This window comes from Anolis sagrei, chromosome 3 (assembly GCF_037176765.1).
Source record: "Anolis sagrei isolate rAnoSag1 chromosome 3, rAnoSag1.mat, whole genome shotgun sequence".
NCBI lineage: Eukaryota > Metazoa > Chordata > Lepidosauria > Squamata > Dactyloidae > Anolis > Anolis sagrei.
Window position 1 is genome coordinate 32,818,408 of NC_090023.1, and position 15,265 is coordinate 32,833,672.

Here is a 15,265-nt window from a genome sequence, read left to right on the forward strand (position 1 = left end):
TATTCAAGTCTCAGTCCAAAACCATGAATTGCCATGCTAGACTGGCTCCCTTTTACTTGTGGAAAGATGATATGCCTATTTTACATTGTATTATTTGGATATCTGTTTTTTGCAGGATTCCACAGACAGTCTCCAACACTTTCAGAAGCCTCAACCCCATTGGCAGGATGATCTAGTAAGACTTATTATCAGCCTGGTTAAAATATAAAGTGTTCTGTATACTTTGAAAATAGTGATGTTGGAAACAAGACATGGTGTTAAAAGTGTGGATATTATTTCAGAAAGACTCAGTCTCCCAAGATATATAAGAAAATGTTAGTTGACATCTAAAGGTGACTATGAAACATGCCCAAGTCAACTGTAGCTTACCATAAAGTATAGTTTGATGGTACAGTTGGCCAAGAAATAAAGATCCATGCTTCATTTTGACACGTGAAAATAGTCTTCTGTTTATATGAATCTTTAAAAAAATGTATATTAGATCCCATAGATATTTTTAAACAGTATGCCCAAAGCTAGTCATCTAGCTAGATACAGATATACACAAATGCATGTCATTAACCTTATCCTAGAAGGAAAATACAATAATGTAATGTTTTTGAGTTTTCTGTTAGTTTTATTGAACTTCAAAAAATATTCCTGTATGTATTTATGTCTTATATGTTTACTTTCTCCAATGACAGAGTTTAGAAGCCTTGTACATTCTTAGTGGCAAAGATTGGACCACCCAAAGTGACCACTTTATCTACTGTGTTGTAGGTTTTGCCATAGGGATGTGTATAGCAGCCATACTTTCAATTTAGGTCTTGTGGCCACAGTTCACTCTTGCAAGGTGCCAGTTGGCAAGGCATGAGCTACCCGTTCAGCTGTGCTCTTGCTCTAAAACAAAAGAAAGGTGTGATCTGCACACAGTGCTTCTAGTGAAATGGCAGGGAGAAGGTTTCAAGAAAAGAAACAAAGAGAGGTCCAGAGGTCTCAAAAGCATGGATTTTATTTCCAGCTGGGGCCCTGGAGTGGACTTGCATCCAAAAGCAAAGCAGAGCAATGAAATAGGCGTTGACTGTGCCTTTTATAGATTCCAAATGCAAGCAAACAAAGAACATACGTCTACATACATTGACCTCATTCACTGCGTCATCTTAGCATCAAATTCTATCTTTCAACATGCAAAAAGTATGTCTCTGTGTATTCCTAGGAGCAGCTTGCATCCATCAGTCAAGAGGCCCACTTTGAGTTGTCAGGAGGGAGGGGGGATTGGCTCCTTCCTTAGAAGGAAGACACTGGGCTCTGTTGCTTCTAGGACGGGCTTATCTCCTGGAATGTATAGATAACATGCCCCCCTTCTCCTCCCTCCTGCCGTGCCTTGGACACAGATCTCCTTCAGCATTCTTTCTAATATAGAGAGAACTTGATTTTTCTATACATTTAAAGTACATACAATATATAAATCAATAAATCAATATCTATTTTTCCAATATCTCCTCATCACTAGAACCTCTTTCTCTTCTGATCCAGAAAAGAGGACACAAGGAAGATATTCTGTGTATTGCAAAGTGCCCACCCACCTTCCTTGCCACCTCCAGTTATGATGGGGAAATCATTGTTTGGAATATGATGTCAGGTCACATATGCCATAGATTCTGCACACCAGAGCCTGTTGACACCAAAAGTAAGTTTAATGAGAATGGTTGGTGATAGTCCTGAGACTGGGATAATTTTTCAATGAATATTTGCAGATGGAATTGGGTAGAAATGGAAACCCTTGGGAAGACCGGATAATGAAGTCCATCCCAATTTATTTTAGCATTTGAATAGGGCTGGTGTGATTAAGATATTCTACAGATATATTTTTCATTCAAAGGCATCATGACTTTAACCTAATATTGCGTTTGTTTTAAACTTTGTACATATAAGTGGTCACCTCCCAAATTACAAATGGGAAGCACACTACACAGACCCTTATATCCTAACATTAACGCTATTTTTCCAATTAATCAATTTCAAGTCTTATGAATAGATTGTGTAAAGGCTCGTGAAAATAAGTATTTGGTTTCTAGCCTAAATTTAGGATTAGATAATGGTTTTCCCCTGACATTAACTCCAGTTGTGTCCAACTCGGGTGTGGTGCTCATCTCCATTTCTAGCCGAAGAGCCGGCATTGTCCGTAGACACCTCTAATATCATGTGGCCGGCATGACTGCATGGAGCGCCGCTGCCTTCTCGTCCGAGCAGTACCTATTGGTCAACTCACATTCGCATTTTTTCAAACTGCTAGGTTGGCTGAAGCTGGGACTAGCAGCAGGAGCTCATGCCACTCCCCAAATTCGAACCTGCAACCTTTTGGTCAGCAAATTCAGCAGCTCAGCACTTTAACCCACTGCGTCACCAGGGCTCCAAAAACTTTTTAGGATTAAGGACTTCAAAATAACATTTTTACTTCACTGGTATGCTAGTTCTATTTGAGCTGCTATAGCAGAAACAATTCTTGGATAGACTACAGCAGGCATGGGCAAACTAAGGCCAGGGGTTGGATGAGGCCCCCTGGGCACTTACCTTAGGCCCTCCTCATTTTCCCTGCCCTCTTGGCATAAGGACACAGTGGCCCACCACCTCCTTATGCCAAAAAGATGAGGGAGGAAGTCATGCAGCAGCTTTGTGTGATGAACTCCAAAGATTTTACATTGATGATAAACATATTTATATTATTCTGGTCCACCACCTCCATCAGTTTTAAAACTGGCATATAGCAATGCACTTTTAATGTATTTTTTAAAGAAACAACGACTTGGGAATTTAGAGGCTAAAACTCATGGAAAACAGCAATTAAATGTAAGCATTGGTATTCAGTACTTGCAGGAAGTTTAGAACTCTTTAACATTTAATGGACCTTTTTCTTTTTCTGTATAGCTCTTTAAAATTTAAGAATGCTTGCTTTCAAATGACTGAATAGTTTGTTTTTACCCTTCTCACCTGTAGATGGAAGTGTCACTCGAGTAATCTTCCTAAAGACGCGTGCTGTGAAATTTGAATCGGCCTCTGCCTCTCTTGTTTCTAATGGACCACAAGGTAGGATAACCTGCTGCAATGCTAGGCAACAATTGGCAGAACAGTCCGATGAAGCGAAGGGCAGAGCAAAGGAGCAGGCACGCCACGGTGTTTAGACTTAGAAGTGGCAGGAGACTGAGATAGTTGTTTTCCTCCCTGAAAACCTATGTCCAATATCAGCCTATCTGCATTTTTTAAATTCTTCCTTACCCACCCAACCCAAGGGTCTGTGTGGTGGTGGTATTTCCCCTTGACATTAAGTTTAATTGTGTCCGCCTCTGGGGGGTGGTGCTCATCTCCATTTCTAAGCCAAGGTCATGTGGCCTGCATGGCTGCATAGAGCACCGTTACCTTCCTGCCAAGGCAGTACCTATTCATCTACTCACATTTGCATGTTTTCGAACTGCTAGATTGTCGTAAGCTGGGGCTAACAGTGGGAACTCACCCTTCTCCCTGGATTTAAACCTGCGGCCTTTCAGCTAGCAAATTCAGCAGCTCAGCAGTTTAACCTGCTGTGCCACTGGGGGCTCTGTATGATATGATTCACACAACCTATGATTTTGTTTTTCTATACTTGACAAAATATATCCCTTCTAGGCATTTTTCTAGTTATTCCAATATTCTGTAGAATACTTCATTTCAATAGAGTTTGCTATTATTTGTGGTTTTCCATATCCATGTGAAGTCTTGGAACATATCTATCAAGAATACAGTGACTGTCCTGTATTCTGTAGACTGGAAGAGTGAATGGAACCATAGAGTTATGTTGAGACTGAAAGTTACTTTTTTGTTTTACAGTACCCAGAATCCCCATATAAGTAGCCATGCTGACTTGAGATTTTTGGAAGCTGAAGTTTGAAAAAATACCATATTTACTCGAGTGTAATGCACAACTGAATCTAGTGTGCTCCTTGATTGTCTAAACCTTGAAATAAAAAAAAGTATTTGCTGCCAAATGTAATGTGTAGTGGCAAAAAGTGTGCTCTTTTTAATTTGGGCAAAAATATGCATTACTATTGCTGGCTGCTTAGAATTCCTTCATTATAAACAATTGTCTTAGAACACCAAAACTTCCTCCATTGTGCATCTAGTAGGGCTCAGACTGCATTGTAGTAGGTGGGATGTGGCTTGCTCTTCGCTTCTGGTGTGAGAGAATCAGCAGTCAACAAAGACATTGCCCAGGGGATGCCCGGATGTGTTGCAATCCTGCAGGGAGGCTTCTCTCATTTCCCCCATGGATGACCTCCTTATAGCAACACCAGAGGCACTCCAAAGAGAATTCAACCCAGATTGGATTTGTTTTTTAACTGGAGTGTCTAAACAATTGTTTTTAATGAACTGTTTTAATGTTTCAATGCATTTGTTGAATGTTTTATGATGGTGATGGCATCGTATGGTGCTTGCTGTGAGGCCGCCTTGAGTCCCCGTCCTCCCCCCCCCCCCCGGTGAGAAGGGCGGGGTACAAATAAGGGAAATAAATAAATACATAAATAAATGTTCTTTGACCAGTAGCTGGCCACTTGGAGTGCCTCTGGTGTTGTTCAAAGCAAATAATCTGAGATCATATACTGGATTAGAGGTGTGATAAATTATTCACTTGAGTTTAAACTGAATTGGCCAGTTCTTTTGATTTAATCATAGAAATAAATCATAAGAGTTAATTGATTTCCTTCCAATCTCTGTAAATTCCCATTTAGTGCTACTCAATCACCAGTAAGTGTTCTGTAACCAGGCTTGGATGATTTGGAGATCTGTAGCGTGATTAGACCATTCTGTTCAGTTCATGCTCTGCTGTTTGCCACATGATTGCTAAACCATTTAATCATGTTGTCACTTTATTAGCAGAGGGTCAGTATACTGTGAAAGTTCAGTGTAATGTAAAACAGTTGATTGATTAAGGTGGTTGGGTTTTGGTTTTTTTACAATTTAATCTTGTTTTTTTTACCTCATTACCTAGTTTTGGTAGCTTTATAACAATAGATTGAGATGCTCTCTCCCCCCCCCCCCCAAAAAAAAAATATTACATGGGATGGAGTCCAATAGGCAAGAGTTATTTCTCCCTCCCTGGACATTCCACAGATATATAAACCTTACTTGGCTAGTTTCCAAGAGACTTCACAACCTCTGAGGATGCCTGCCCCAGATGTAGGCGAAACTTCAGGAGAGAATGCTTCTGGAACATGGCCATACAGCCCAGAAAACTCACAACAACCCAGTGATTCCCGCCATGACAACACACACTGTAATAGTTTTGGGATGCTTTTTGAACTCTGCATGAGTCAGCCCATATGTTTAACAGTGCTGTAGTTGTGGGAATTGATTTTCAAGTTGTTCTTCCTATGAATGCTTGGTAGCTAGATAAATATGCTCTTGTTTGCTGCTACAACACATTCATTTCTACGTCACCTCATCTTTTTCAGGTTATCTTCATTTCTGGAGTTTGTTTGGTGGAGATCGACTTGTGGCAAGTTTTTCACCTGTACGTTGGACTAATAAAGCCTCTGAATGTCTTTATTTTTTAAAGAAAATCTAGCTCAACTCATTTCTTAAGACATAACATGACTACAAAGTAAAGATTGCATTTGGATGCCTCATGACAATATAAATACAAGAGTTCTTCTCCTTTTTACCACTCATCATCCAAAACAGACAATGTGGTCAAATGGGTATAGTTTAAACAAGAATTAAGAAATCAGTGTTCACATCTCTGGTGGCTTATAAAGTTAACCTTATGTCAGGTCAAGGTGATAAGAAAGTAACTATACCACTGTCTTGCTATCCAGAGGAGAGTAACTAAAAATCAAGGGTCTGGAGAACAAGCCCTATGAGGAGCGGCTTAAAGAGCTGGGCATGTTTAGCCTGCAGAAGAGAAGGCTGAGAGGAGACATGATAGCCATGTATAAAGATGTGAGGAGAAATCATACGGAGAAGGGAGGAAGCTTGTTTTCTGTTGCCCTGGAGAATAGGATGTGGAACAATGGCTTCAAAGTACAGGAAAGGAGAGTTTACCTGAACATTAGGAAGAACTTCCTAACTGTGAGAGCTGTTCAGCAGTGGAACTCTCTGCCCTGGAGTGTGGTGGACTCTACTTCTTTGGAGACTTTTGAACAGAGGCTGAGTGGCCATCTGTTGGAGGCGCTTTGAATGTGATTTTCCCACTTCTTTGCAGAGGGTTGGACTAGATGGTCCCCATTCCGGTTTTGGGACGATTCCAGGAGATTGGGATCCATAATTCGGAACCCTGAGTTCTATTTTCGTTTCAAGAAGAATCTTGAAGGGCGCATATATGAGACCTTCAGAGCATCTTCCCAAATGTGAAGGATTGGATTTTTCTGGTGTCTTGAGAGCCTCTAATCCAGCGACTCTGAACCTGTAGGTCCCCAGATATTTTGATCTTCAGCTCCCAGAAATCCTAACAGCTGGTAAACTTGCTGGGATTTCTGGGAGTTATAGACCAAAACACCTGGGGCCCCACAGGTTGAGAACCGCGGTTCTAAGCACATCAAACCAAATCACATGTTGTCTCAACTATTAGCCCAACAATGTGACCTGTATCAATTTGTGTTCCAGACTAAAGAGAAAGCTTTTATCAGCAGCATTGCTGTGACAGCAGATGATTCATATCTGTATACTGCCGATGAAGATGGATATGTGTATGTTCATGACATTCAAGATTATGCTGTTGAGAATCCAGTAGAGGTAGCACCAAAATGTATGTACTTGTCAGCTTTGACTATTAAAACAGGATAAGAGCGGTTTTTAAAAGTATAACGTGGGGTAATTTTGATATCCTAAATTGTTTAATCCAGACATTAGACTTGTGTATTTTGGCTGAATCTTGATCCATTGCTGATCGCCAGATTCTGGTAGACTCCCCTATCTGTTTTCGCACACCTCCTGAAAACAGCCAGGTAGCTGGATATCCATTTTCATTTCACAGGTGAAAAATATGGCTGGATCCGTCCTATTGGTGGCAATGGGCAACTTACGAGGTTCCCCTTTCCGTTCCTGGGACTCTTTCCATTTTTCCTTTCAAGGGAGCCTGGGTTTCAGGAATGGTGTTAAGGAAGCAGACACAGCTTGCATAAGACACCAAATAGGGGAGGAGGAGCCATGATCGACTACCACGTGGTCTCGGTTATGGACAGGAAACCGTGATGGCTGGAGCCTTTCTGTTATAGCCATCCAACCAAGCCAAAGAAGCCAGATTGGCTGAAGGAAAATGGCTAAAATGGATTCACACACAAGCCTACCAGGCATGGGCAAACTTGGGTCCTCCAGGTATTTTGGTCTTCAATTCCTATAATTCCTAACATCTGATAGGGTTGGGGCTAGGGTTAGGGTGGGCAATATATTCATCCTGCCGCATACTATTTTTTATTTTTCTATTTATTTATTTTTTTTCTTTTATTTTCTTCCCCCTCCTTTCCTTTTCTCGCATTTCTTTTCATCACCCCGCTTTCTCTCTACCTCTCTCTACCTCTCCCCATTATTTTTACAGTTTCTCACTTTATTCTACTACAGATCTTATTTAATTGTATCTAAACTCAAAGGCACCATTCCTCACTTGTGTTTCTCATGGTTTTGGCTATGTACCCCCCCCCCCCTTATATTCCCTAATAAAATATTATTAAAACAAAATGAATTGTGGGAGTTAAAGTCCAAAACACCTGGAGGGTCCAAGTTTGCCCATGCCTGGTTTAACCTGTCTTGCACACCTGTAATACATACTGTTTTTCCCCTAATACCTGTCATTCACAGGAACACATTCAAGAAGAATTTACTTAGGTAGGTGGAACTTTGCCAAGTGTTTTTAGGTCTGACCCAACACCTGGACTTCATCATCCTAGAAGGGCAGTCTCAAATATTTTGGTATCAGAGGAAAGGCTGGTATGTCATTCATCCATTGTTGTCCAAGATTTGCACTCCACTATCTGCTAAGAGTGAAACTAGACATTAAGCGGAACCTGTATTCTCAATCATGAGACTGTTCTCCAGAGCTGTGGAGTTTAAACCTTCCAATGAGCAATCACAAAGCAAAATATTTTAGGGCCCTTCCACACAACCCTATATCCCAGAATATCAATGCAGAAAATCCCACAATATCTGCTTTGAACTGGGTTATCTGAGTCCACACTCAGACAATGTGGGATTTTCTGCCTTGATATTCTGGGAAATAGTGCTCTGTTTCCCAGAATATCAAGGGCAAGATGGATGGGCAAGATGGATGGATGGCATCCTTGAAGTGACTGGACTGACTTTGAAGGAGCTGGGGGTGGTGACGGCTGACAGGGAGCTCTGGCGTGGGCTGGTCCATGAGGTCACGAAGAGTCGGAGACGACTGAACGAATGAACAACAAAGTGCTCTGTGGAAAGGCCAAATACTATGACATGCAGATATCTTCAAAAGAAGTGCTAAACATTTCTGTTTCATTTGTAATTTTGTACCTTTGTAAACAAAAAGTTTACAAGGGATTCTGGGATGTAGAGTATTATGTTCTTTCATTGGTGCTCCTTAAAATTATGTTGTTTCAAGAAAATACTTGCCTTAATTGTGCAATCAGATAGGTCCTGGGCATACATCCAACTACTTGTGTTTACTTGCAGAGCCCTTTCCATCAAAAGGCGGACTATCAAACATATATAAACAAAGACAATCAAATGTAACTGTAATATCTTCTAAATAAATTGCTTTTTCACATGTACAGGGTATTCTTTGTATGCATTATGCTATTTTCCTATAGAGGAGAGATGGGGAGACATTAACGACTGCTACTTTTAGGTTATCAGCTGTGTCTTATATTTACGTAGGAGTTTAACACTTAAGACAGTGTTTTTGCATATTACTACAGAAGTTTATCGATCAGTAAGGATTTCCAGTTCTCAAATTTAACAGTTGCGGTGACAATGTAATTTCCATTTTCCACTTTCAAATTACATGGCTTAAAGAAATAAAATTTAGTGTACCAAGGAATGACACAGAGCTCCATTCTGTCTTGGTTTTCAATGCAAAATTCTGGGCAGTTAATTCTTTAGATCTTGATACATGACTTTTGAACCTGGCTCCGGTTGGCTAAGGTTCTAGTAAAAAATGTAAATCGTACAAACTTAAAGTCTTCCTGTCTCTGAACTATTGTGTGTAATCATATTCTGTGTTCAAACAGAGGTATTTTTCTTTATATTGTTCTAGATGTGAATCATTGGAGAGCTCATGTAAACCTTGTTCTCTCGTAAGTATAAGTTGAATATATAGCAAAATAATAGTTCGTGTTTATATACAGACATATTTCATTTAAGAAAGTAGATGTATGCCTACTAGGCACTTTTTCTTTCACTGAAAATTTGGTGGCAGAAGCAGAAATGTTATAGGGACACAAAAGAAGAGAGTTAAATAAGTTCCAGCTAATTTTTAGTACAAAACTAACAATGTGCACATATGAAATGGAACACCCTAGCCAAGTAAGCCTTGTGTTAATAACAAAGCACATTTTGAACCTTATTTTATTTTCTTACTATATTTATATTACCCCCCTTTCAGCCTGCAGGTGACTCAGGGAAATCACATGAGAGCATTTATCAAAATGCATCCAGAAATTTTTTTTCTCTTTCATCAACCTCTACTTTTCATATGATTTCAACATTGGTGGCTAAACATACACATCTAGGACATTTAACGTCCTGGAGGAAACTCTCTCTGTGTGTGGTGTGATTGCCTGAGTGTTTTTAGGAACATGGAAGGAAAGCTTTGTTATATTTTATACTGAAACATGCTAGTATAATCTGGCACTCCATCATCATCCACATCATGCTGATGTTACACTCCAAATAGACTACTGAAACACATTCTATGTGGGGTTGCCCTTGAAGAGTAATCATATGTTTCAAATGTTCCAATGGGCTCACTAGAGCAGCATACAGGGAGCATATAACCCCCTGTTGCGTCAGCTCCACTGGCTACCTGTCTGCTACCAAGCACCATTCAAAGTGCTGGCTTTAGCCTATAAATCCATAAATGGTTCTGGCCCAGCTTACCTGTCTGACTGTTTCGCCCTCTATGAACCATCTTGGAAATTAAGATGGAATTCCCTCCCCAGTAAAAATCAGGTGAGCCGCTTCCCTCCTGACTTTCAGGAAGAAATTGAAGACATGGCTCTGGGACCAAGTATTTGGCTAGAAGCGCAGTGCAGTAAGAGAAGATGGAATATGTGCAATCATGACTGGAATGGCCTTGACTATGATTTTGAACTGTGTGGTTTTAATCATCGTTTTTAATGTGTATATTGCTTTTTTAAATGTTAGGTCTTCAATGTATATGTTTATTTTATTACTGTTTGTTTGATAAGCCATTGAATTGTTGCCTATTGCAAGGCTGCTCTGAGTCTCCTTTGGGGTGAGAAGGGCAGTGTACAAATATGATAAATAAATAAATACATAAATAAGCTTCCAGTTCCCCCACCTCGAGAGAATGAGGAGTAAAAGGAGGGCCAGGCATGTGTAAACAGTTTTTGAGAAAAGAAGCTTCTATCAGAGGCTTGGTTAATTGAGTATGCCCAAATGTTTAATTGATTCATTCTCTGGTTTAACAATGCAGATTAGAGGTTATAGACGAAGACAACATCTTGTTATCCGGTTCAATTGATCGTACTGTTCGCCTGTGGAGCCTGAATGGAGAATATATTGGTAAATGATCCATTCATAAAACAAGGAGTTATGACACTGAACTTAACTCGAGGTTAATGGGAATAACAAGTTGAGCAAAAGATATGCAATGCTGTAATGCTGTCAGCCAGTGTATTTACATTGCATTGGTGATAGGCTTTTTTGATGCTGATTTTTCTTTCTTGGCCATGTGGTGTCTTAAACACATTGTAGTATACATTGTTTAATTAGTTGTTCAAAATGTATTGTATAATACTTACATATTAGAGTAATTGGCCAGAATCCTGTGCACTGAATCCTGTCCTGATCCCCACTTATCATAGAATAATAGACTCCTTTAGATCACAGCAGCTGCTGTAATCAACAGGGGTCTGTTCTCCTGCTCCTCATAAATCAGCTGATTAATATTCACATACCCTCCCATGATCGAACTCCAATGTGACAAACAGAACATTGTCTCAATTCTCCATATTTCACTTGCAAAAGTGAAGAGTTAGCTAGTTGCTTCCTGATCGACAGGACCAGACCCCTGTCAATCCAAGCAGCTGCTTCATAGCAAATGGAGACAGGAAGACTTTCACATGTAACGGCACAGAAAACCCCTCACTCAAGTGTGGAAGTAAAATCTTCCAGTTGGGGCCAGGAAGTGCCAGAAAATAGTCTTGGAACAGAGAAAGATTGTTTTGATACTTTTATAAACCCAAGAACCACACCAAAAGAGATTACAAAATTCCAGTACGTTTGCCCCATCAGAAGGATCCCTGAATCTGGATCCAATCAGTTAGTTGCTTTGAAAAAAACAATAGAGTTGCAGCTTATATTAGAAAAGAGAAATTGATGTACTCTGAATCATACAGAATTTTATCTAAAATAACCATAACCTTGAATAGCTATTTTTTCTTTTATGAGCTGTTACATTAAAGTTATCTTTCCCTGTAATTTTTGAAAGAGCTGCTTCCATAGAATGCTGTTTTATTCTCCATTTTCCTTCCTTCCTTCCTTCCTTCCTTCCTTCCTTCCTTCCTTCCTTCCTTCCTTCCTTCCTTCCTTCCTTCCTTCCATAGGAACCTTTGGCCAAGCAGAACCTTGGGAGATCTTTACACCATCCTCCTGGAAGCACCCCAGGGTTCCTTATGAAATCCTGATAGATCCACAAAGTATGCCCACCCATCCCATGTTGGAAGACATGTCCTCCGACACACAGGTCACAGACCCAGATAAAAGAACAATGAATGTTTCTGCCCCCAAGGTCTGTATGTCAAATATAAATCTGCTAAAGTTGTGAGATGTTGGCTTTAAGGTGGGTTGTGAACTCCATTAGTTTGAGGAACCAATGACCCTCCAGATGCTATTGGATTTCCTTTATTCCTATCTAGTGTGGCTCATGGTCAGGGATTATGAGAGCTACAGCAAAAGAGAAAAATGTCTTTTAAAGCAAACATTTGAGGTTTGACCAATTGCCATCGATGTCTGGAGACAACCAGAGCAACCACATTTAGAGTGCAAGATGATTACTTTACATACAATTTACAGTGGCACAGTTTCCCATTGAATTTAGGCAGCAGGACAGTGGCAGTGGAGGGTTTGTCTGCAGTCAGTACGAGGGAGCACATTTGGACCCCGGACTCATCTAAGTAATCTTTAATAATAATCTTTATTTGTACCCTGCCACCATCTTCCCAAAGGGACTCGGGGCAGCTTGCAAAAGAACTCCAGGTGCCACATGCAGACAATACATAAGCACAAACACAATGACACAAGTACAATCAACAGCTCATAAAAATCTCAATTAAATCACAAAAAATTAAAAACCATAAAATTCCTAAAAAGTAGTGGAACCTGTGGGCTGGCTATCTATCATAATAATCAATCAAAGTATGGGCCAATACTATCAATGATTCATCACATTGGCCATAGATTATTCAGGATCAAAGGCCTGTCTGAAGAGCCATGTTTTTAATACATTGCCATGTTCTGGTCATCTTTTAGTGGCCTTAGTCCACAGTCTCCACTCTTCACACAAGACCATGTATGTTGACATACATTAGAACTTTCTCAGAGGTGGCTTTGAGTTTTTGAAACAATGTCCCCAGTGAGGTCTGTTTCGTTCTTCACTTTCAGTCTTTAGAACTCAACAGAAGAACATTTTGAGGTTCAGCGGAGGCAGCTGGGTTTGTTGAGCTTTGAGAAGAGAAGGCTGAGATAGGACATGATAGCCATGGGTTGTTGTAGGTTTTTTGGGTTGTATGACCATGTTCTAGTAGCATTCTCTCCTGATGTTTCACCTGCATCTGTGGCAAGCATCCTCAGAGTTTGTGAGGTTTGTTGGAAACTGGAAAATTGGGTTTATATATCTGTGGAAGGTCCAGGGTGGGAGAAAGAACTCTTGTCTGTTGGAGTTAGCTGGCTCTGGGACCAGGCCTTTGGAGAAGCAGTGCAACAATATAATTGGAATATGTGCAATGACTATGGAGCAGGCTCAGACTACGATTTTTGGATGGTGTGATTTTAATATTGGATGTAATGTTTAAATGTTTAATATGTATTAATTTTAATTCAATGGATTTTAAGCTTAATGTTGTATGTGTTTAAGGCATTGAATAATTGCCATATGTAAGCTGCCTTGAGTAGAGAAAGGGGGGTATAAATAGGGTAAATAAATAAATAAATTTCAGGATGCCCATAATTTAGAAATGTCTTGTAGGTACTCAACAAAGGCAACCTACAAAATACATATGGCCATTATTTGTTCATCTTTTTACTTCAAGATTGGGTTTGTAAAAAATAAAGTCTTCCAGTCTTCAATGGTGGAGTGATTTTGGCTGCTATTAGTACTCTAAATAGCAGTGTGAGATATATGAATAATGCAGTTGTTGCCCTTCCGTTTTCATCAGGAAGCAAGGAATAATCTCAAGCCCTTCCAAGTAATGGTTTCTGATGAAGACATTAAAAAAGAAATCAACAAGCAGTTGAACACAAAAACAGCAAGCAGGAGGTGAGCAGAGGCCTGCATGAGCAAAGGGCTTCATGCATTTTTAAAGAGCTTACGATTCCCATTTCCTTTTTCTAGGTTGACATACGAGCGATCCAAGCTTTCTAACAGGAAGATTCACCACGGCAGGTTGGGTACATATCACGCCATCAACTATTACGAAATTGAGAGTTTCCCAGGTAACTGCAAAAAGCCTGATTTATCTGTTCTTGGCACAGACATTTTCAACAATATTTATCAAGGAGCAGCTGAACAGTAAGATAGTGAGAAAACCAATTGCCACATCTCAAGAAGAAGGAAAAGGAGGTCTGTATGAAAAAGTCCTGGCATGTGCACAATCAACTCAAAAATGATGTCGAATATCTGGAAATAAGATAGGGATCCACTTCTGAATGGAAAAGTGGTACTTTTGATGTTAAGTAATGCAAGGTCTACATGTGACCTCTTTGAAGTTAGTTGCATTCCTGGCAAGCATTTTATGCAATTAATCCCTTTTTGAGCTAGAAAATGGGTGTTACAGTTCATTTAAAAGCACCGTGCACTTTTTCCTTTTTTTGTTAGCTATAAGGAAGGGGCTATAATGCCATGATTTACCTCACGGGTCCTCAAACTAAGGCCCAAGGGCCGAATACAGCCCCAAGGTCATTTATCTGGCCCGTGCTTAGGGTCAACCTAAGTCTGAAATGACTTGAGAGCACACAACAACAACTACTACAACAAGCAGGCCCACGCTTCCCATTGAAATACTAATAAGTTTATATTTAATGTATTGTCGAAGGCTTTCGTGGCCGGAATCTCTGGGTTGTTGTAAGTTTTTTCGGGCTATATGGCTATGTTCTAGAGACATTCTCTCCTGATGTTTCGCCTGCATCTATGGCAAGCATCCTCAGAGGTAGTGAGGTCTGTTGGAACTAGGACACAACATACAAACTGTCTACAGACCCACCAAGAAAATCCAACAAATGCTACGTTCAGCAAAGGACAAGAGGGATCCTCTCACCTCTGCAGGAGTCTACCATATACCATGCAGCTGTGGACAAGTGTACATAGGGACCACCAAACGCAGCATTGCCCAAACACGAATCAAGGAACATGAAAGGCACTGCAGACTACTTCAACCAGAGAAGTCAGCCATAGCAGAGCACCTGATGAACCAACCTGGACACAGCATATTATTTGAGAACACAGAAATGCTGGACCACTTTCACAACCACCATGTCAGACTACACAGAGAAGCCACTGAAATCCACAAGCATGTGGACAATTTCAACAAAAAGGAGGAAACCATGAAAATGAACAAAATCTGGCTCCCAGTATTAGAAAAAACTCTAAAATTACAACAGCAAAACAAACAACAGAGAGGAAACAATCAAGGACATCTATTCACCTCTCAACAAAAGATTGCCCCAGGCACTGCCAGGCCATCAAATGCTAGTCAAGGTGGTCAGTTGAAACATTCACACCTAGCTCCAACATACAAGAGTTCTTTGTCCCACCCTCGTCATTCCACAGATATATAAATTCAACAGATATATAAACCCATCTTCCTAGTTCTAACAGACCTCACTA

General features: G+C 40.2%; 1 protein-coding gene across 1 annotated transcript in view; it reads left to right on the forward strand.

The window, feature by feature from the left end:
• LOC132770271 (cilia- and flagella-associated protein 337-like) overlaps positions 1–15,265 on the forward strand; it is a 43,604-nt gene extending 28,339 nt beyond the window's left edge. The window contains exons 19-28 of the mRNA XM_067466593.1: positions 116–175; positions 1,516–1,669; positions 2,977–3,066; positions 5,466–5,524; positions 6,616–6,757; positions 9,236–9,275; positions 10,637–10,725; positions 11,769–11,953; positions 13,599–13,699; positions 13,775–15,265. Of these exons, the coding sequence (XP_067322694.1) occupies positions 116–175; positions 1,516–1,669; positions 2,977–3,066; positions 5,466–5,524; positions 6,616–6,757; positions 9,236–9,275; positions 10,637–10,725; positions 11,769–11,953; positions 13,599–13,699; positions 13,775–13,955 (1,101 nt within the window). The 3' untranslated portion in view covers positions 13,956–15,265. The remainder of the gene's footprint in view (positions 1–115; positions 176–1,515; positions 1,670–2,976; positions 3,067–5,465; positions 5,525–6,615; positions 6,758–9,235; positions 9,276–10,636; positions 10,726–11,768; positions 11,954–13,598; positions 13,700–13,774) is intronic.